Here is a 17419-nt window from a genome sequence, read left to right on the forward strand (position 1 = left end):
AGAAAGGCAATAAAGCTGGTGAGGGGTCTGGAGCACAGGCCTTATGAGGAGTGGCTGAGAGAGCTGGGATTGTTCAGTCTGGAGAAGAGACTCAGGGGAGACCTTATTGCTCTCTATAACTACCTGAATGGAGGTTGTAGTGAGCTGGGGGTTGGCCTCTTTTCTCATGTAACTGGTGAAAGCACTAGAGGGAATGGCTTCAAGCTGTGCCAGAGGGGGTTCAGGCTGGAAGATAGGAAATACTGCTTCTCTGAAAGAGTGGTCAGGCACTGGAATGGGCTGTTCAGAGAGGTGGTGGAGTCACAGACCCTGAGGTGTTCAAGGAACGTTTGGACTTTGTGCTGAGGGACATGGATTAGTGAGAACTATTGGTGATGGGTGGATGTTTGGACTGGATGATATTGTAGGTCTTTTCCAACCTTGGTGATTCTGTGATTCTGCTGAGTGTCATTACTGGATGTGGATGCAATCACCGAGGTAGCACCAAGACTGCTAAGAGGCAAGTTGCCTAAATGCCTCTAGAAATACCACATCTCCATGGGATGTTGGATTTAAGGCATCGTTTTTTATATGGGATTCTTCTGGCTTTAATCTATGAGCAAAGTTAATTTCATTTTGATATGGTAGAGTGGAAAAAGTAAAATGCATTAAAACTGATTTCAGGTTGTAACTGTAGATTTTTTGCCATCTGCTTTTCCTCTGAGAGCAGAGCCTATGCAAGTGTGTTTTTCCTGCCTCTGCTCCTCATCCCACAGCTGTGCTCAGGAACCTTTGATCTTCCCAGCCCACCTCAAGCAGATTTGACAGAAGGGATTTAGACTCAAAGATACTCAGCTCTGCAAACTTTTTGCCATGACAGAAAAGTCTATTATTTCTGTTACCAAGAGTCCAGCATGTGTATGGCCCTTGGTCAGCACAGGACAATCCATTCTACAGAGGGACATGTGGACATCCTCATGTGAGAACTTTGGGTCCAGAGGAGTGCTACAGAGATGATCAGAGGGCTAGAGCACTTCTCCTATGAAGAAGGGTTGAGGGATCTGGGCTTGTTCAGCCTGGAGAAGAGAAGGCTGCGGGGAGACTTCATTGCAGCATTCCAGTATCTAAAGGAAGCCTATAAACAGGAAGGGGACTGACTTTTTACGCAGCCTAATAGTGATAGGGGGAATTTCTTCAAACTAAAAGAGGTTTAAGTTAGATATTAGGAAGAAATTTTTTACTCGGAGCATGGTGAGGCACTGGCACAGGCTGTGCAAAGAAACTGTGGATGCCCCATCCGTGCTTCTCCTGGAGTGAAATGTGTGCTGCTATGCTAATACCTTTGGAGAACCAAGTGTGAGAGTAGGCACTGCATTTGCAGAGGTAGTCTTTCTTCTCTGAGAGACAAAAGAGCACAGCTGGAGCATCTCCTGGGTGGATGCAGAAAGCAGCCACATGCAGCTCTGATGACACTTCTCTTTTGATTGCATTTGTCAGTGAATATGTGGCCCAGCACACACCAGAAGGTTCTTCCATGAGGTTCAAACCTTTTGGAAACTAAGTGTCCTTATTTCTAGTGCTCATATAAATCATCTTTGCATTGAAGGCTATAGCTAAACATTTGCATTGAACACAGGAAGTTATTAAAGCTCTTGTGATACTGATGCAATTTTTTTAAAGAAACAACAGTCCTGTTTTGTCTATATTACTGCACCTAAAGCTGTGTCCATTGGACACACATTGGACACCCTCCACCAGCTCAGGCTGCCCAGGTCCCCATCCAGCCTGGCCTTGAGCACCTCCAGGGATGGGGCACCACATCTTCTCTCAGCAAGAAGGTATGTTGAAATACTCTCAAATATTATATATATTAATTGCCAGCTACCATGCCTTTCTGCATTCCCTGTTAGCATGCACAGTGGGAATGGACCCCATATTTAATCTGTACCTTGGGATGACAGATGAGGAGAGTATGCAGAAGTGATAGGTATCCATAAAAACACTTAAGAATGGTGTGAACATGACCTTGAGGAGAAGTGTTTTTTGTTTAGCTATAATTTAATCTGCTTCTGGAAGAAAAATTGCAGGAAGGCCTAAAGCGGTTCTCCTTTCTGGTTGAGAGCATATGCATTGTTTCATTAAAGTGCCTTTTCAAAAGCAGCTCTCAGAAAGCTTGCAAACTTGAGTGGTTTAACTTTAATCATCCCAGATGTTGGTTTTCAAAGCAAGCTGCTGTTTGGGCAGGCTACAAGCACCTTATGGTCTGAGAAAGCAATGTTTCCTGCAACAGGGACAAGTTCTTCTTAGGTTAAGAGGAACAACTTAACTTACATAGAATAATAATAGCAATGACAACAATAAGAAAATGATTTGGGTAATTAGAACTGTAAGAGGACAATTTTCTTCTGCCTTGCAGGGGGTTTCCTCCATGTTTGCAGTTGTATGGAAGATGTTTGTAGAAAAGCTTGCCACCAGCAACGTTCACAGACTGTTGACTCTGTACCGGGTCTTAATTAATGACCCATATTCTCGCAGCTGCACTGAGGCCCTCTGTGATGTCACTGCACCAGTGAAAAACAACGGGGTTGTATATTTCCAGACGTCTCTCTGAGATGAATCGAGCAACAGTTTGTCCAGGAGTATGGCTGCAGTATGGAAATTTGGGGTTTTTTGTAGCCCCACATTATCATTTCTAAGATTCAAAGACCTAAGGACAACTGGTCAAGCTGTCTTCAGATGCAGTGCGCTGTTTTTTTCTCAAGCACACTGTATGTACTTAGAGCCTAGTCAGCCAGTTCTGGCTGCAACAACTGTGGTTACGAAAACAATTCAAGTCCCCATGATGGAACACCTGAAATGAAATGGAATATAGCATGTCCTTTGACCCTCATGCTACAAAGTCAGTATAGACCTCTGACCACACCATGACTTCACAGTCTTTGCTGTGTGCTGCTCTGCTGATGGCACTCAACCTGCATCTGTGTGGGTGGTTCTGTCTCCAACAGTGAGGTAGGACCATGTGCTAAAAATGCCTGATAGGCACCATCAAAGCTGTGATGCTCTGACTGCAATATGCCTCTGTCAAATTTAACTTATTCCTCTGAGGCAACTTTTCCCCCTGAGAGGCAAGCCCTGAATGTGTACCATGAGGACAGCATATGAGGAAATGCCCTCTGTGACTAACATCGGCAACAACAAAACAAGAAGCAATAGGTGCAAACTGCAACACAGCAAGTTCCAGACTAACACAAGAAAGAACATCTTCACTGTCAGAGCGATAGAGCCCTGGAACAGGCCACCAAGATGGGCAATGTTATCTCCTTCTCTGGTGGTACTCAAGACCCATCTGCATGCTTTCTTGCGTGACCTGCTGTAGGGAACCTGGTTTAGCAGGGGCTTGGGCTAGGTGATCTATAGAGGTCCCTTCCAACCCCTATGGGTCTTACATTTCCCATGCATTTTGTTCTTTTTTTTTTAACCTTTAAATATGAACTGATTTTTCCATCTCCATTAAAAGTACATAAATTGTTTTAATACATTTAAAGAAGGACAAAATGTTTTCCAATGAGCCTGAACGAGTCCTTCTGCAAGCTTGGGCTGAACCAGTCTCAGGCTCTTTTGTGGTTCTAGTGTTCAGTGACAGCCTACATAACTCTTGTTTCTATTGTTTTCAGTGAAACACAGGCAAAATGTGGTATTTTGCAAATCTATTGAAAGTGTCTGATAATCAAGCCTCAAGAAATGGGAATTTAACCTTAAACCAAGGTACAAAGAGAGAAGTTCCCATGGCATAATCTGTGTCAGCTCTGATTGGCACCCTTCATGACTGGCATAATCTATGGACGTGAGAATTGCATCTACTCATAAAACAGTGAGGTGATGTGCAAATACTTGTTTGTGAGTGAGCAGCAATATGGATGTCTGCACACACTTATTATGCATGTAGACAAACTTCTGGACATTGGAATGCTTCTGCTGTGGTTCAGCCTGGAGCATGTTCCAAATGGTTTGCCAGCTCCTTTATGTAAGGGTTTGAGTGGAAATGTTTGTACATTGTTCTAGCACTGTTTTAAGTGCCAAAGCAATCCCATTGTTTGAGTAGGATCTTGGTCAGAGGCAGTTCTGAGTGAAAGAATAGTAATTCAGAGTGTGCCACATTTAAATACTGGATATTTTCCTGTGTCCATTCAACATTTTATGAATGTTTATCAGAGTCTATGCACAGCCTCATTAAGTACCTTATTGGACTATAATCACCAGGAGTGCCGTTAGCTGTTCTAGCAGCTTTAAGCATGGTGCGTACTGGGTACCCGCCAAATTGCTTCTGCACTTATGATGAGCAGGGCAACTAAATCCTGGCGCACATCAGGAAAGTGTCTCAAATGCAGCATTAAACTTCTGTTACTGATCGGCAGTATCAGAAGCTGATTCATATGTGCTCCATACACCTTTTTCAACTGCTGCCAGAAACAGACCTTTGCAGCTGTTCCATGCAGCTGTTTGTGCTTTATCTCTAATTTTGTAGTTCCTTACACGCTGGAGAAACCAAAATAAGATACTGACAGCATCCAGGCTATTCTAACCAGAAGGAAGGATGCTGACATGATGCCACATTGTAAATAAGCCCACAAACCCCAGCTTAGAGAAGTCATTTGGCTGCTGGCAGCTGATTTGTGACTTCTTGCCAGAAGGACCATACATGGCCTGGGTCTGACTATGCAGGGACATTCTGTAGTTGGGGTTGGATGGTTCTTGTCAGGATACCTCCATGATCTCATTGCCTTCAACACTGCTTTGGCTAAGGCTCCTATTTGGAAAAGGGGACTGAATTGTCCAGCCTCTCCCCTTTATCTGCTTCCCAGTCTCCCAGGAGAGCTGGAAAATAACTTGTTTCTGCTTTGCGCCACTGGAAGCTGTTCTTGATTTCTGTCCTGGTGTTCTTCTAGGAAAAGATCTTACCTTGAAACAAAATGCTGTCAGTGAAACACTAATAGATCATGCTATTCATTTAGGGGTTTTGGGTCCCTCACTACAAGAAAGACATTGAGGCCCTGGAATGTGTTCAAAGGAGGGCAGCAAGCTGGTGAGGGGTCTGGAGCACAGGTCGTATGAGGAGAGGCTGAAGGAGCTGGTATTGTTCAGCTTGGAGAAGAGGAGGCTCAGGGGAGACCTCATTGCTCTCTATAACTACCTGAAATTGTAGTGAGCTGGAGGTCAGCCTCTTCTCTCATGTCATTAGTGATAGGACCAGAGGGAATGGCTTCAAGCTGCGGCGGGGGAGATTCAGGCTGAACATTTGGAAATATTACTTCTCAGAAGGGGTGGTCAGGCAGTGGAATGGACTGTCCAGGGGGGTGGAGGAGTCACCGATCCTGGAGGTCTTCAAGGAACGATTGGATGTTGTGTTGAGGGACATGGTTTAGTGGGAGCAATTGGTAATAGGTGAACGGTTGGACTGGATGATCTTTTATCTTTTTCAATCTTGATGATTCTATGATTCTGTGATTCAGCACATGCTAGGCTGTAAGTATTTACTTCTCTAGAATGCCAGATTTTAAGTCTTTAAGTAAGAGGGAATCTGAGTGAGTAGGGAGTATTATAACTCAGTGTCAATCAGATAGGATGTAAAGATGATGGAGAGTAATCACAGGTCTGATAAGTGTTCAGTATTTTCAGTATCAGTGATTTGATTCTGACATTGAAGGAAACTCACAAGAACAATTGCCAAGAGCTTCCTATCGAAGTCTACTTGGTGTTTGGAGAATGGGTGAAGTTGATCAAAAGGTGAGATAACAGCATGTCCATGCATTCTGTGTGTCAGCACCTTGACCTTTTAACAGCCCCACTGAAACTCGTAGTGATTTGTACATGAAGACTCGATAGCAGTAATGTCACTTAAAATTATATTCTCAACTGTGCTGCTGACAGAATTGTACCAGTGATTGTTTATAAACCAGGGATCTGCTCATGCCCTTGGAGTCATTCACACATCAAATGGAACTGTTTACAGGTGGGAACATGATTCTCTTCATCCTCTGACTCCATCATTTCCCTCTTCTTTCTCAGCTGTTGGACATCATGGGATAAATAACGGACAAGCAGGCAGGTGAAAAGAAATAAATGCATTTTTCCCTGTCTGGTCTGAGCAGAGATGAGAATGGCCTTCTGCATCCTGTTGTTGGATGGGAACAAGGCTCAGAAATGGGTGATTTCCCTGCATGACCTCAGCCGGGCTGTAGAAGGATTGGAGAACCTTCCAAATCCAAATCTTCTTGTAGATGGAATGAGTTTTTCATTTATGCCCATCTGGGATCCAGGTAAAACTGTGTGCAAGCCCTCACAACACTTAATCTGTTGTTGTTGTGGTTTTTGTTTGTTTGTTTGTTTGTTTTCCCAGGCTGCTAACTGCCATCTGATACACCTTGCCTGTCCTCTCCTTATTTGTTTTCTTATTTTTTAGTCAGAGAGATTTTCAGTTAAGAGCTCATCATAGAAGCAACTCAGACACAAATTCTTGAGAGTGTGGATGTGTCACTGCCTCTCCCAGCATCCTTTTGTTTTACATGAGAGTCCAGCTCTGGAGAAATTGAGAGTACTTCACAGGACTGAACGTCACAGTAATATTAGGGAATTCACTCCAAAATTTTGTTATGAATTGAATGGGGAATCATAGCGAACCATAGAATCACAGAATTACCAAGGTTGGAAAAGACCCACAGGATCACTCAGTCCAAACATCCACCAATCACCAGTAGTTCTCACTAAACCATATCCCTCCAAACAATGTCCAAATGTTCCTTGAACACCTCCAGGGTCGATGACTCCACCACCTCCCTGGGCAGCCCATTCCACTGCCTTACCACTCTTTTAGAGAAGTAGTATTTCCTAATGTCCAGACTGAACCTCCCCTGCCACAGCTTGAAGGCATCCCCTCTGGTCCTATCACCAGTTACACAACAGTAGAGGCCAACCCTCAGCTCACAACAACCTCCCTTCAGGTAGTTATAGACAGCAGAAAGAAACCTATAGAAACCTTGCTACCTAGAGAGGATTGTCAGTTCTAAGCCTGAGACTTGGAAATCCATACAAATAAGTCTTTCCCCCCCAGTTCCTAACTTAAAGTGCCAAATAGATGCTTTCCACTAAGTTCATAGTGATACCTGACTCAGAGGTATAGGTTCCTCTCCTGTGGTTCTTTGCATATCAGCAAAGACTGAAATACCTTGCCTGGAAAAAAAAAAAATCCAGCTTTTAAAGGAGCACTATTCTGTAGGTTGTGCTGATTACTGCTTTTGCTGCATGATTGTGATTTTTGGCACAGAGTGTCACATACCAAATTCCCAAAATAAAATGCTACACGGTATTCCAAGAGCTCTTAGGAAGCTTTAAAAAGGGATTTGTCCACTGGGTGAATAACACTTCTGGTGAAGCCACACAATGCAGCAAGAGTGGTTTAGGACAAGAGAATTTTAGTCGGCAAATTGCCTTTTAAATAAGCAGAAAGGGAAAGGAAAACCTTCCATCAGTCTTGTGTTTGTAGAAGTTGTCAGAAATCCTGCTTTGATTGTGAAGGCTCTACAACTATATGTTAGAGTAGCTAAAACATCTGTTCAGCAACGTTGTGAAATCCTCCTGCTCTGAACTCTTGATAAAGGGGACTGCTGAGCGATTGGCTCGTAGAGACTTTACAGGCAGCAGGAGCTGTAAATAGAGTGGTCACTGCATGCCTTCCTTAGTCCTGGTCAGAGGGAAGCACAGAAGACAGTCACTATTTTACGAGTGCATGGTTTTGCTTTGAGAGGCAGAGAGCAGGAAGTGCCTAGGAAATGGTTCACAACAGAAACCTGAAGTTGTAAATAGAAGAGAGAAGGAGGAGAGCTGAGGGATGCAGCTTGCGAGTAGTTGAGCTCCTGATACAACGGCAGCGGAGCAAAACCAGACTTCTTCAAGAGCAAGCACATCCCAGCCCATCCCGATGGAAGGGGAGACGGTACCAGCGAGCAGGAGAGCAGCCAACAAAGCCACGCGGATCGCTCTCGGTGTGTTTGTGGCTGGCACCGTTGCGCTTGGAACCACACTTTTCTTGGGTAAGTGAGAAGGTCCAGGCTTGGTGTGAAGGTAACCCTCCCAAGCACACCCGCTCCATGTGAGCTTTTGTGCCGTGCACTGTGTTACGGTGACAATCCTGGTCTTTTCCTTTTCCTCATTTTATTTTTACCCTGAAGCATGTCAGCAAAGAGATTTTTTTTCTGTGGGGGATGTTAGAGCTAAAAGCTGAAACGTGAGCTCATGTAACTATTGAAATCTGAGTTTAAATTCAAATACTGAGTTGGATGTGTCCTAGCTAGAATGGGATTCTTTCTCAGAACGGGAAGAAAAGGGGAAGATTACGAATACTGGTAATGCTGATTACAGACTGGCAGTTTGTGACCAACGTGGACTAAAATTCTCTGTTTCCTGAAAATCAATCTGTAGTGCACGCATTTTATGGAATCTGTTGGGTAATCCTTCATTTGGTTTTCATTATGGATTGGCTAAAATTCCTGCAGAAAACTTAAATAATGCATATGCTTGCACATTTTTTAGATGTTTCTGTTTTTCTACGATGAATCGCAAAGACGTCTTTGCTAAAATCATGAGGTGCATCTGGGAAGAAACAAAAATGTTTTGATCGGATTTATTAACTGTTGCCTGACAAAATAGAGAAGGCATTGTTATTTTATCTCTGGGATCTGAAATCATTGGTAGGTTGGTTTTGATGGAATATAGTATGTTGGAAGGAGATACCTATGGGTATAAATGCAGCCAGAAACAACTGGACAGTGAGTAGAAAGCAATATTCTGTAAAAGCTTGTAGAGAGCGATCCTCTGTTAGAATAATTCTGACAGACTTTTCCTTTCTTCAGTCAATTTTTCCCAGACCTAGGGGAACTTAATTTCTAAGAAAAGTTTTTTGCTTCCCTCCCATCTTTTTTGATGTTGTTTGAAAGATGCACCTAATTTGCAGTCACAACAGAGAAAATGGTGTTGAGTTTTCTAGTGAATAATGGAAGCAGCAGGATCTCACTCAGATAGTGTTCTATTGTAGAATCAATTCCACAAACACTTGCACAGAAGTAACTATTGTGTGTGTGAAGAACCCCACTCAATTCAATAAAATTCAATAAAACCCTTTAAGATGATCAGGATTGGGTCTTCACTTTGGCAAAGAATTGGTTTTACATGAAAAATAACATTTTCCCCTTAAATAATATGTTATCAAACACCAGGAAGTAATGGTGAAACCTTGTTCTTTTTTTAGAACCAAGTTGCTTGTTTACATATTTTTTGTACAAAGCAACAGAAGTTTACTACAGTGAATTATCAGAGATATGCCCTTTACTCATGGACCATACATGAAAATATAGGCAAATATAATAATTCTCATTGACCGTTTTGTGAGTGTGTTAAGACCTTTCTGTATTAAATTTACTATCAAAATTTTCATTGGCCTAGTGGCTAAGAAAATACAAATGCTGGCCTTGGGTCAGCCAAAGTGTTTTTAGAACTTGTTCGGAAATTGTCAGAAGATTTCAACCTAAAGGGCAATGGAAAATTATTAAAGTGTTCTAACATTTTGTAAGTAAAATGCTCCGTTTTGACACTGTTTTGTTTGTCAGTTTGTGTTTAACTCCTTTTTAGCTTTGTCAAACAGAAAAGGAAGCCACTGTTTCTGGTCATCTGAAACATTTCAGGCCCCAGATGATGACTTTTTTTCTTCAGTTTTCATTTAATTCACCTAACTCATTGTTTCTGGTGAACCTGAAACAGTTCCCCATCATTCTTCTTCAGTTTGAGAAGCAGAACATTGCCTTCTCCTTCTTCTTTTGCTGGCTCTGCTTGTAAGTCCTACATCTCCCAGAAGGATCTGGGAGATACATTGATTTTTCTTTGGCATTACTTGCTAGTACACTAAAGGACAGGCCAAATCCCCTGACATCCCCCTCCTTTTCTTTGGGTGTATCAGAACCGTGAGGGCTGCTTTGAATTATTTATCTTTGCTCACACTTTTTCATTCTCCCTCATTTCTCACCAAGCGCAAAGAGTGTCTGGGAATTTCCCTCTTTTTTTTTCTTCTTTGTTAAGAAAAAGTATAGCAAACCTTCAAGACCTGGTTGAGTTCTAAAAGGTGATCTTTTAAGAGACAAAAAGCAAATCCCCATGAACTGGGTAGAGTGTGATGCTTTTGGAAAACTATTCGGTAATAGGCACATTATCCATCAATTACAGTTTACATGGCTCAAAATTTGTCTTCTGGAGAGCTACTCTTCTCTGTTTTCTCCTGTTCTGCAGTATTCTGATTACAATCTTTCTTTGTTTCAAAACCTAGTGCTTTTATTGGCTAATTGCCGGATTACCTTGAAGTAGTTTTTGAGATGTTGTTTTTCACTGGTTTATTGCAATCTTCAGTAGCCACAAAGAAATGACTAAGCTATGAAGTTCTAGCCTTCAGGGTTTTCTTTAACATTAAAATTTTCCTGTGCTTAACTACCTTCTCACATCTTCCTGTTCTTTTTGAACTACAAGAGAACTTCATAACCATCATCATAACACCTTGAAATAGTTGCACACTGTTTTACTTTTGCTTCTGTTTTTGTTCTTGCTATGGATTGAGTTATTTAAAAAAAAAAAAAAAAAAAAAAGGAGATAGATAGAAAGATATTTCTGTGTGTCTACTGAGCACATCTACTGCATCTTATTTCATTTGCCCCCTGGGACTCTTTCCTATCTTCATACCAAGTATCAATTATCTGCATATTTGCTGCCTGACAGGAGAGACTCAAATAAGCAATCATATTTAAATTTCAGTGGCTGTGAAAATGCACATTTTTGAAGGAGTACCAAAATTAACTGAGTAATCCATAGCTCTTGTCAGTGAAGTTTTTGGAAGTGAATAAACTCCCAGTACCTTCAGAGGCCAGTTCATGCAGACACAGCACTCTAGCTTATAAACCAGGGTGTTTACTGCAGTCATTGCCAATTTAGCTTATTCCAAACATTAGTGAAGGAACACCAAAGATGCCAATGGAGCCAGGTAGTGCAGCACTGCTGCAGAAAGAGCTGCAGCAGGGAAAGCTGTGCAGAAGATGGCTAGGTAGCTCTGTGTTTAGAGGCCAGCAATGGGGAAGGATCGCTTGTACTGCGGTGGTGTTCACTTGTCAGGCACTGGGCAAATGGACTCTGTGACATGGAGTAGCTTTATTCCATATTGCCTGAGAGCAGAGACAGATGAAGTTGAGGAATCAGGCACAAGAGGGGAAAATACAAGGGCAGCTCCAAAAGTAATGCCTCTCATTTTGTTATTTTGGCCCACATGTCAGAGGTGGATGCAGGTGGTGTGGCAGTAGAGGTTGAAACTTCTCACCAGTATTCCATCAAATTTTGTTGCTGTGTGACAGGTGGCAGCAAAGGGGCAGTCTGACACAATGTTGTCTGATGTGGAAGTGCGGATGAAGCAAAAGTATGTCACTGAATTCCTTAATGTGGAAAAACTGGCACTCACTGACATTCATCAACACTTGCTGAATATTTTTGGAGACCAAACAATGCATATAAACACAGTGAGGGGTGGGTTGTTTGTTTCAGCAGTGGTGGCAGCAGTGTGAAAGACAAGCCACATTCTGAGGGCCATGTAGACTTTTGAACGTGTCATGAAGGCTCTTGTTCATCAGTAGCAAAAATTCATAGTTAATAGTGGTAACTGATGAAAAATAGCGTTTGGTATATGAGAATTTGCTTTATCAAATAGTGCTATTGTGCTCTTCGTATCCATTGTCATTTCCATGGAAGTAAATAAGAGGAATTACTTTGGGAGCAGCCTATATAATTTTTAGGAGATACAGTATTTACCTAATGCACATTACAAGTGTTCTAAATCACTGTGGCTGGAGATGCACTAGGGCCAGAGCTTGCACTGATGTTTGAACAATCAAGCATACAGTATTCATCTCAAATGGTCAAAATCTATAACAAACGATCTCATTATGATTTTCTATTTTGCAGTTAGCCAAGGTCTTATCAAGTTTCATCCAAAGCAACAATACTGTTTGACTGCAGAGTGCATTGAAGCTGGTAAGCAAAATCTGTTTTCTATCCCTTACATCACGATCACAGTATTTTAATTAGATATTTATATTGTTTTTCCATACTTCTTTTCAGTCATTGTGTTTAATTAATAATTAGGACAAAAAATAAGAACTTTAAAAAAAGATGTTTGTCTAAATCACTGCAGACCCGTATATTTTCTGCAATTCAACTTCCTGTTTTTAATTGCTTTAGTCCTGTTCTATCCAGGTTAACAAACGTTTCCTATTGGGTTTGTTTCTATTTTCTATTAGAGGAACAGAATGCTGACTGTCTCAACCTTTTTTTGTTGTTGTTGTTCATTTTCAGTAATTAGAAAGTATTCAAGTGAATTCTGCAAAGAAATGTTTTAGGGTCAGATCTTACATAGGTGTGCATGTCTGCAATATAGGAACTGTGGCTCAAAATCTGAAACTACTTCTATATCAGTAGGCTCTTCCTCACCCTGGTATGCATGTTGTAAACCTCATGGAGCTGGGACATCTGGTAGTATGAAATGTGAGCTAAAGAGATCAATTTTGGTAGGACCTAAGTCTCATTTCGTTCTCGTCATTTTGACAGCTTTACTCCCTCTAAATCAATGAGAGTCTTTCATTGAATGCAATGAGAGCAAAGATCAAACAATTGTTACCACATCTGGAAACCTGGCCCTAGATTCATTTCATTTGAAACAAAGTGGATATTGTGTGAGCTTCTAAGAATATTTATTTCCACTCTGTACCACATTACAACAACACTTGTATTTGAAATCATGACAAAATTCTGTGGGGCTACATACATAGACTGTATACGTAGGATACCAAAAATTATTCAGTGCAGTAAGTCTCAGAGTTTCTAGCATGAGAAGTGGAACTACAGTTGGGACATAGAAATATCATAGGAGGTATTCAACATAAAAATGCTGAACGCAAGAAACAGACTGTAAAGTCTATAAAAGTTATCAGGTGTTCTGATAGAAAATCAATTTTTCTTTTTAATTAATTAATTTAGATAAGCGTCAAAGCACATGGTTATTTAGGAAGAAAATGTCAAGTATCTTCATATTCTCTGTTACTTTACCCACATAGATTTATGCCATAATCTCTATAATGTGTGATCATTTGTTTACACAAGATAAGTTTTTATTTTTTTAATCAAGCTTGTCAGACTCATCTCTTTCTAATGAGTCTCACCTGCAGTAGCAACTGCTGGGGAGGTAGTCACAGAAACAAGCAGAAAATACTACGCTTATCTCTCCCAGTGAACAGCAAATCAGAACTTGATGTGTTTTGCAGCCATTGAGCTAAAGATAAACATAGCATGATTTTTGGTAAACTAATTTGTTTTATATGTATCACTGCTATATTCCTCAGGCAAATAATTCCATCATGACAACAGTGGAGAGTCTGTTCTCAGCTGTCTGGCCCCAGCAGGTCAGTCTCCTGTAGGTTTGGTGGTCATTTCTCTTAAACCAGTTGAGCATTCATTGAACAGATATTTTGTCTCTTCACACTTCTTAGGTAAATGTTGTTAGATGCTGAAGGATGCTGTTTTAGAAAAAGCAGAGTTCAGGACATTCATAGGTCCTAGAATAGCCAGAGTTAGCTGCAAGTGAGGACAGCATCCCCTTGGAGAAACTGGTTTATCGTCATTTCTGGATTTTGGTTTCATATAATTCTCAGTTTAGGTAAAGTACCATAACATTTATGTGGATTTTTTAATTTTTATTTATTTATTTATTTTTTTAACAGCTGCTGTTGTCTTAAGCAAGATAAATCAATCTGTAGATCCTTGTGACAACTTTTATCGATTTGCATGTGATGGCTGGATATCTAACAACCCTATTCCCGAAGACATGTCAAACTATGGTGTATATCCTTGGCTGCGGCACAATGTGGACCTCAAACTGAAGGGTAAATATGTCATTTCTGAAAGCGTTTAGCTGGCTTTTCAGTGTTGCTTGTTAAATGGATAGTGTTGAAATGAATAAATATTCCACACTCCCTTCAGCTTATTGCATGATATCATGTTCTCTTTTAAGTATATTATTACTTTCTTTATTGAAAATAGCATTGAAAGAAAATTTAATATAACAGAGGCAGAACTGGGGGAGGAAGAAAACAACTGGCATGCTGAAACTGGGGGTGTTGGTCAATGTTCAGCTGAACACGAGCCAGCAGGGTGCCCAGATCCAGAAGGACCAGAGAGGTGATCATCTCCCTGTATTTGGTTCAGATGAGGTCTAGTGCTGTGTTTGGTTTTGGGCCCCTTACTGCAAGAAGGACATTGATGCCTGTGAGCATATTCAGTGAATTGTAACAAAGCTGTGAGGGGTCTGGAACACAAGTCTTATGGAGAGCAGTTGAGGGAACTGCGATTGTTCAGTCTGGAGGAGAGGAAGCTTAGGGGAGACATCATTGCTCTCTACAACTGACTGAAAGGAGGTTGTGGTAAGGTGTGCGTCAGCCTCTTTTCTCACATAACTTGTGACAGGACAAGGGGGAAAGTCCTCAAGTTGCACCAGGGGAGGCTCAGATTGGATATTAGGAAAATTTCTCCAAAAGAATGGTCAAGCACTGGAATGGGCTGCCCAGGGAGGTGGTGGAAGCTCTGTACCTGAAAGTGTTCAAGAAATGTTTAGATGTTGTACTAAGGGACATGGTTTAGTGGGGAAATATTGGTGGTAGGTGGACGTTTGGACTAGATGATTTTGGAGGTCTTTTCCAACCTTAGTGGTTCTATGATCCTAATTGCTGTCAACTCTACAGCTTATGAATAATGATACAAAAGGATACTTCTTATATCCTGGGAAAAGCAGCAGGAAATGAATGAGTAGTAGAGGAGTCTACTGGTGTACAAGTACCAAAAGCATACTGAAGATCCAGAAATAGACAAGCATTGGTCTATGACAGCCCTCTGTTCCTGACAGTGGATAATTGCAGGAAAAGAATAAAAGAAGTCAGAAGTAGTGATATTTTCCAATACAGTTAGCTAGATTTCAGCAGGAAGTAATTTGAAACCTTTCAGATGTAGAGGTTGTTTCCTTCAAGTTGCAGTTCAGCTTGTTGAAGTACCTGAACCTCCATCAGTGAAAAAGAAAGCTTTTTTAGGATATGTCTGGATAAAAGTAGCATCAAATGGAAGAGTGTAGGAAGAGAAGTATTTTAATCTGTATATGACCTGACTTTGTGCTATACTCTGCAGCAACGTCTCTCATCAGGAAGTTCTGCAAACTGGCAAAAAAAAATGATGATGATTACTGTTGGTAGGATAAAACTGACAAAATGTCATAATCTCCACTAAAACCACATCACATGAAAGAAGGGAGATGTGCAAGATTCATTATCTTTGTCAGTGTGCCTGAGTGTCACCTATACCTTGAGCATATTATTGACCTATTACTTGAGCTATTAGTCTGCTTTTTGTTCATCACAGAACGGGGATCGCTTTTAGAATGAGGTGTTTGAATATAGCATTTATTTTTCTGTTAGTTTTTGTGCATGTGTGTGGATCAAAGCCCTTTTTGACTTGTTTTCTTCGGTCACACAATATTAAATTCTCACATCATTAAGCATTTTAAAAGCTGCATTGAGTTTCAGAATATGAGTTTGGAATTCCAACCTGGGATACAATTTGATGAGTGCTGTTTTAAGTCTGCTGAAGATGTCACAACCAAAAGAAAATATATTGCCAGAGGCTGTTTTAAGTTATGTCTTGCATTCTAATTGTTCTGCTGCCAGGAGAAGGCTGTACTAGATAACTGCACATCCTGCATGAACCTTAGCCACATATATGACAGAACTAATTGAATATAGAGTAGCAAGCTGTGACTCTCATCTTTAATTTCCTCTTTTTACAGTGCCTAATCAAGGACATCATGCTATGCCACGTTTTATATGGCTTTCTTATTGCAGTCCCTTTAGAAGTTGCTAATCCCTAGCTATGAAAGTACAAGACAAAGATAGAAACATCTAAGTGAGAAGTATTTACTTAACGGAAGCGCCTTATCAAAAAAGGGGTGTAATGAAGTGCCTGATAATTACATTAACAGATGGCCTGAACTGCTCCTTAGCACAGAACAGGGGGGGAAAATTGAAATGTTTGGTGGAGGAGTTGATTTGATATACATCAATATAATTTAATATAAATTAATATAACATTTTTATCTCCTCATTAACTTTTTATTGAATAAAGTCTCCAAAATATGTTCTTGGTAATTAAAAATATATAAAGAGTGTTGGATATCATACTGTTAGTCAAAGTAACAATGCGTAACTTCAGCCTCTATATACGTTTGTGCTTTAGCATGAGTTAATTCACTAAAAAGCTTGACACTTCCAGTTATTAATTTGTGGGTGACCACACCCTTGCTTTCAAAATTTTCCCAAGACAATGATTGTTTGCACTGGGTAACATATATGGCTAACCAGATGGATGAGGAGCTACAAGAGATGGTTTAGTGGCTTGTGATAGCTATGGTAATGGGAGGACGGTTGGACTACATGATCTTGTAGGTCCTTTCCAATCTTGTCATTCTATGATTCTATGATCTTGGAAGCGGATATAATCTCTTTCTCCTAAAGACATTTGAGTGGAGCCTCATATTTCTGGAAATGGCCCTGCTTGACTGAGTAGATTAAAAAAAAAACACTCTTTAAGGAGATGATTATTAAGCAAGTTCCACATTCTGAAATATTTATTATATTAAGGAAATCTGTTAAATCTCAGAGTGATAAAATGACTTGTCCAGAGATCCAGATTTTTCATATTTGATACTCTTTGATGGTGTGATATAGATGGAAATATTTATTCAGACTGTATATTAAAAATGACGCTGTTTAAAATAAATTATTTAAGCATCTAATCTGTTTTCTGGTTCCTGAATGTTCCCAAGCTTTCGGCAGAAAGGGAGTTTGAGACAAAGACATGCACAAGGCCTTGATTAACCAAGGGTATTTTGAGTCTGCTGGAAGTTTCATTTTTTTTTCAGGGCCAATTGACATAGAAGATCTTGCAGCCAATAATAGGTAGCAAGAGTAAAAAATAATTTTACTTTACCAGAAAGTGGTAGGTGTAGCTGTACAGTGTACTGAAGCTGTCATTAAGTGTTGCCAGTTTTGAGAGTAAAGCTGTTCTGTTGTTACTGTTGTTGTTTCGTTATTATAATTATTACTGAGATTGCAGACACACGGGAGCATAGGACTTTGCAGATCTCAGTTTCAAGAAGAGGGAGAACATTTTGTGTATTGGTGAAGGTTTTTGATGCTTTAATGGTGAACAGGAGAGGCCTGATGGTGGCTGCAGCTCCTCACAGGGAGCTATGCCAGGGGAGGGAGAG

The 17419-nt window shown here is 40.6% G+C and overlaps 1 protein-coding gene across 1 annotated transcript in view; it reads left to right on the forward strand.

Annotated features, from left to right (window-relative positions):
* The first annotated feature begins 6910 nt into the window (after positions 1-6910).
* The window catches only part of PHEX (phosphate regulating endopeptidase homolog X-linked), a 95729-nt gene continuing 85220 nt past the window's right edge, over positions 6911-17419 (forward strand). The window contains exons 1-3 of the mRNA XM_015885420.2: positions 6911-8066; positions 12022-12090; positions 13833-13994. Coding sequence (XP_015740906.1) covers positions 7955-8066; positions 12022-12090; positions 13833-13994 — 343 coding nt within the window. The 5' untranslated portion in view covers positions 6911-7954. The remainder of the gene's footprint in view (positions 8067-12021; positions 12091-13832; positions 13995-17419) is intronic.

Source organism: Coturnix japonica, chromosome 1 (assembly GCF_001577835.2).
Source record: "Coturnix japonica isolate 7356 chromosome 1, Coturnix japonica 2.1, whole genome shotgun sequence".
NCBI classification, from domain to species: Eukaryota; Metazoa; Chordata; class Aves; order Galliformes; family Phasianidae; genus Coturnix; species Coturnix japonica.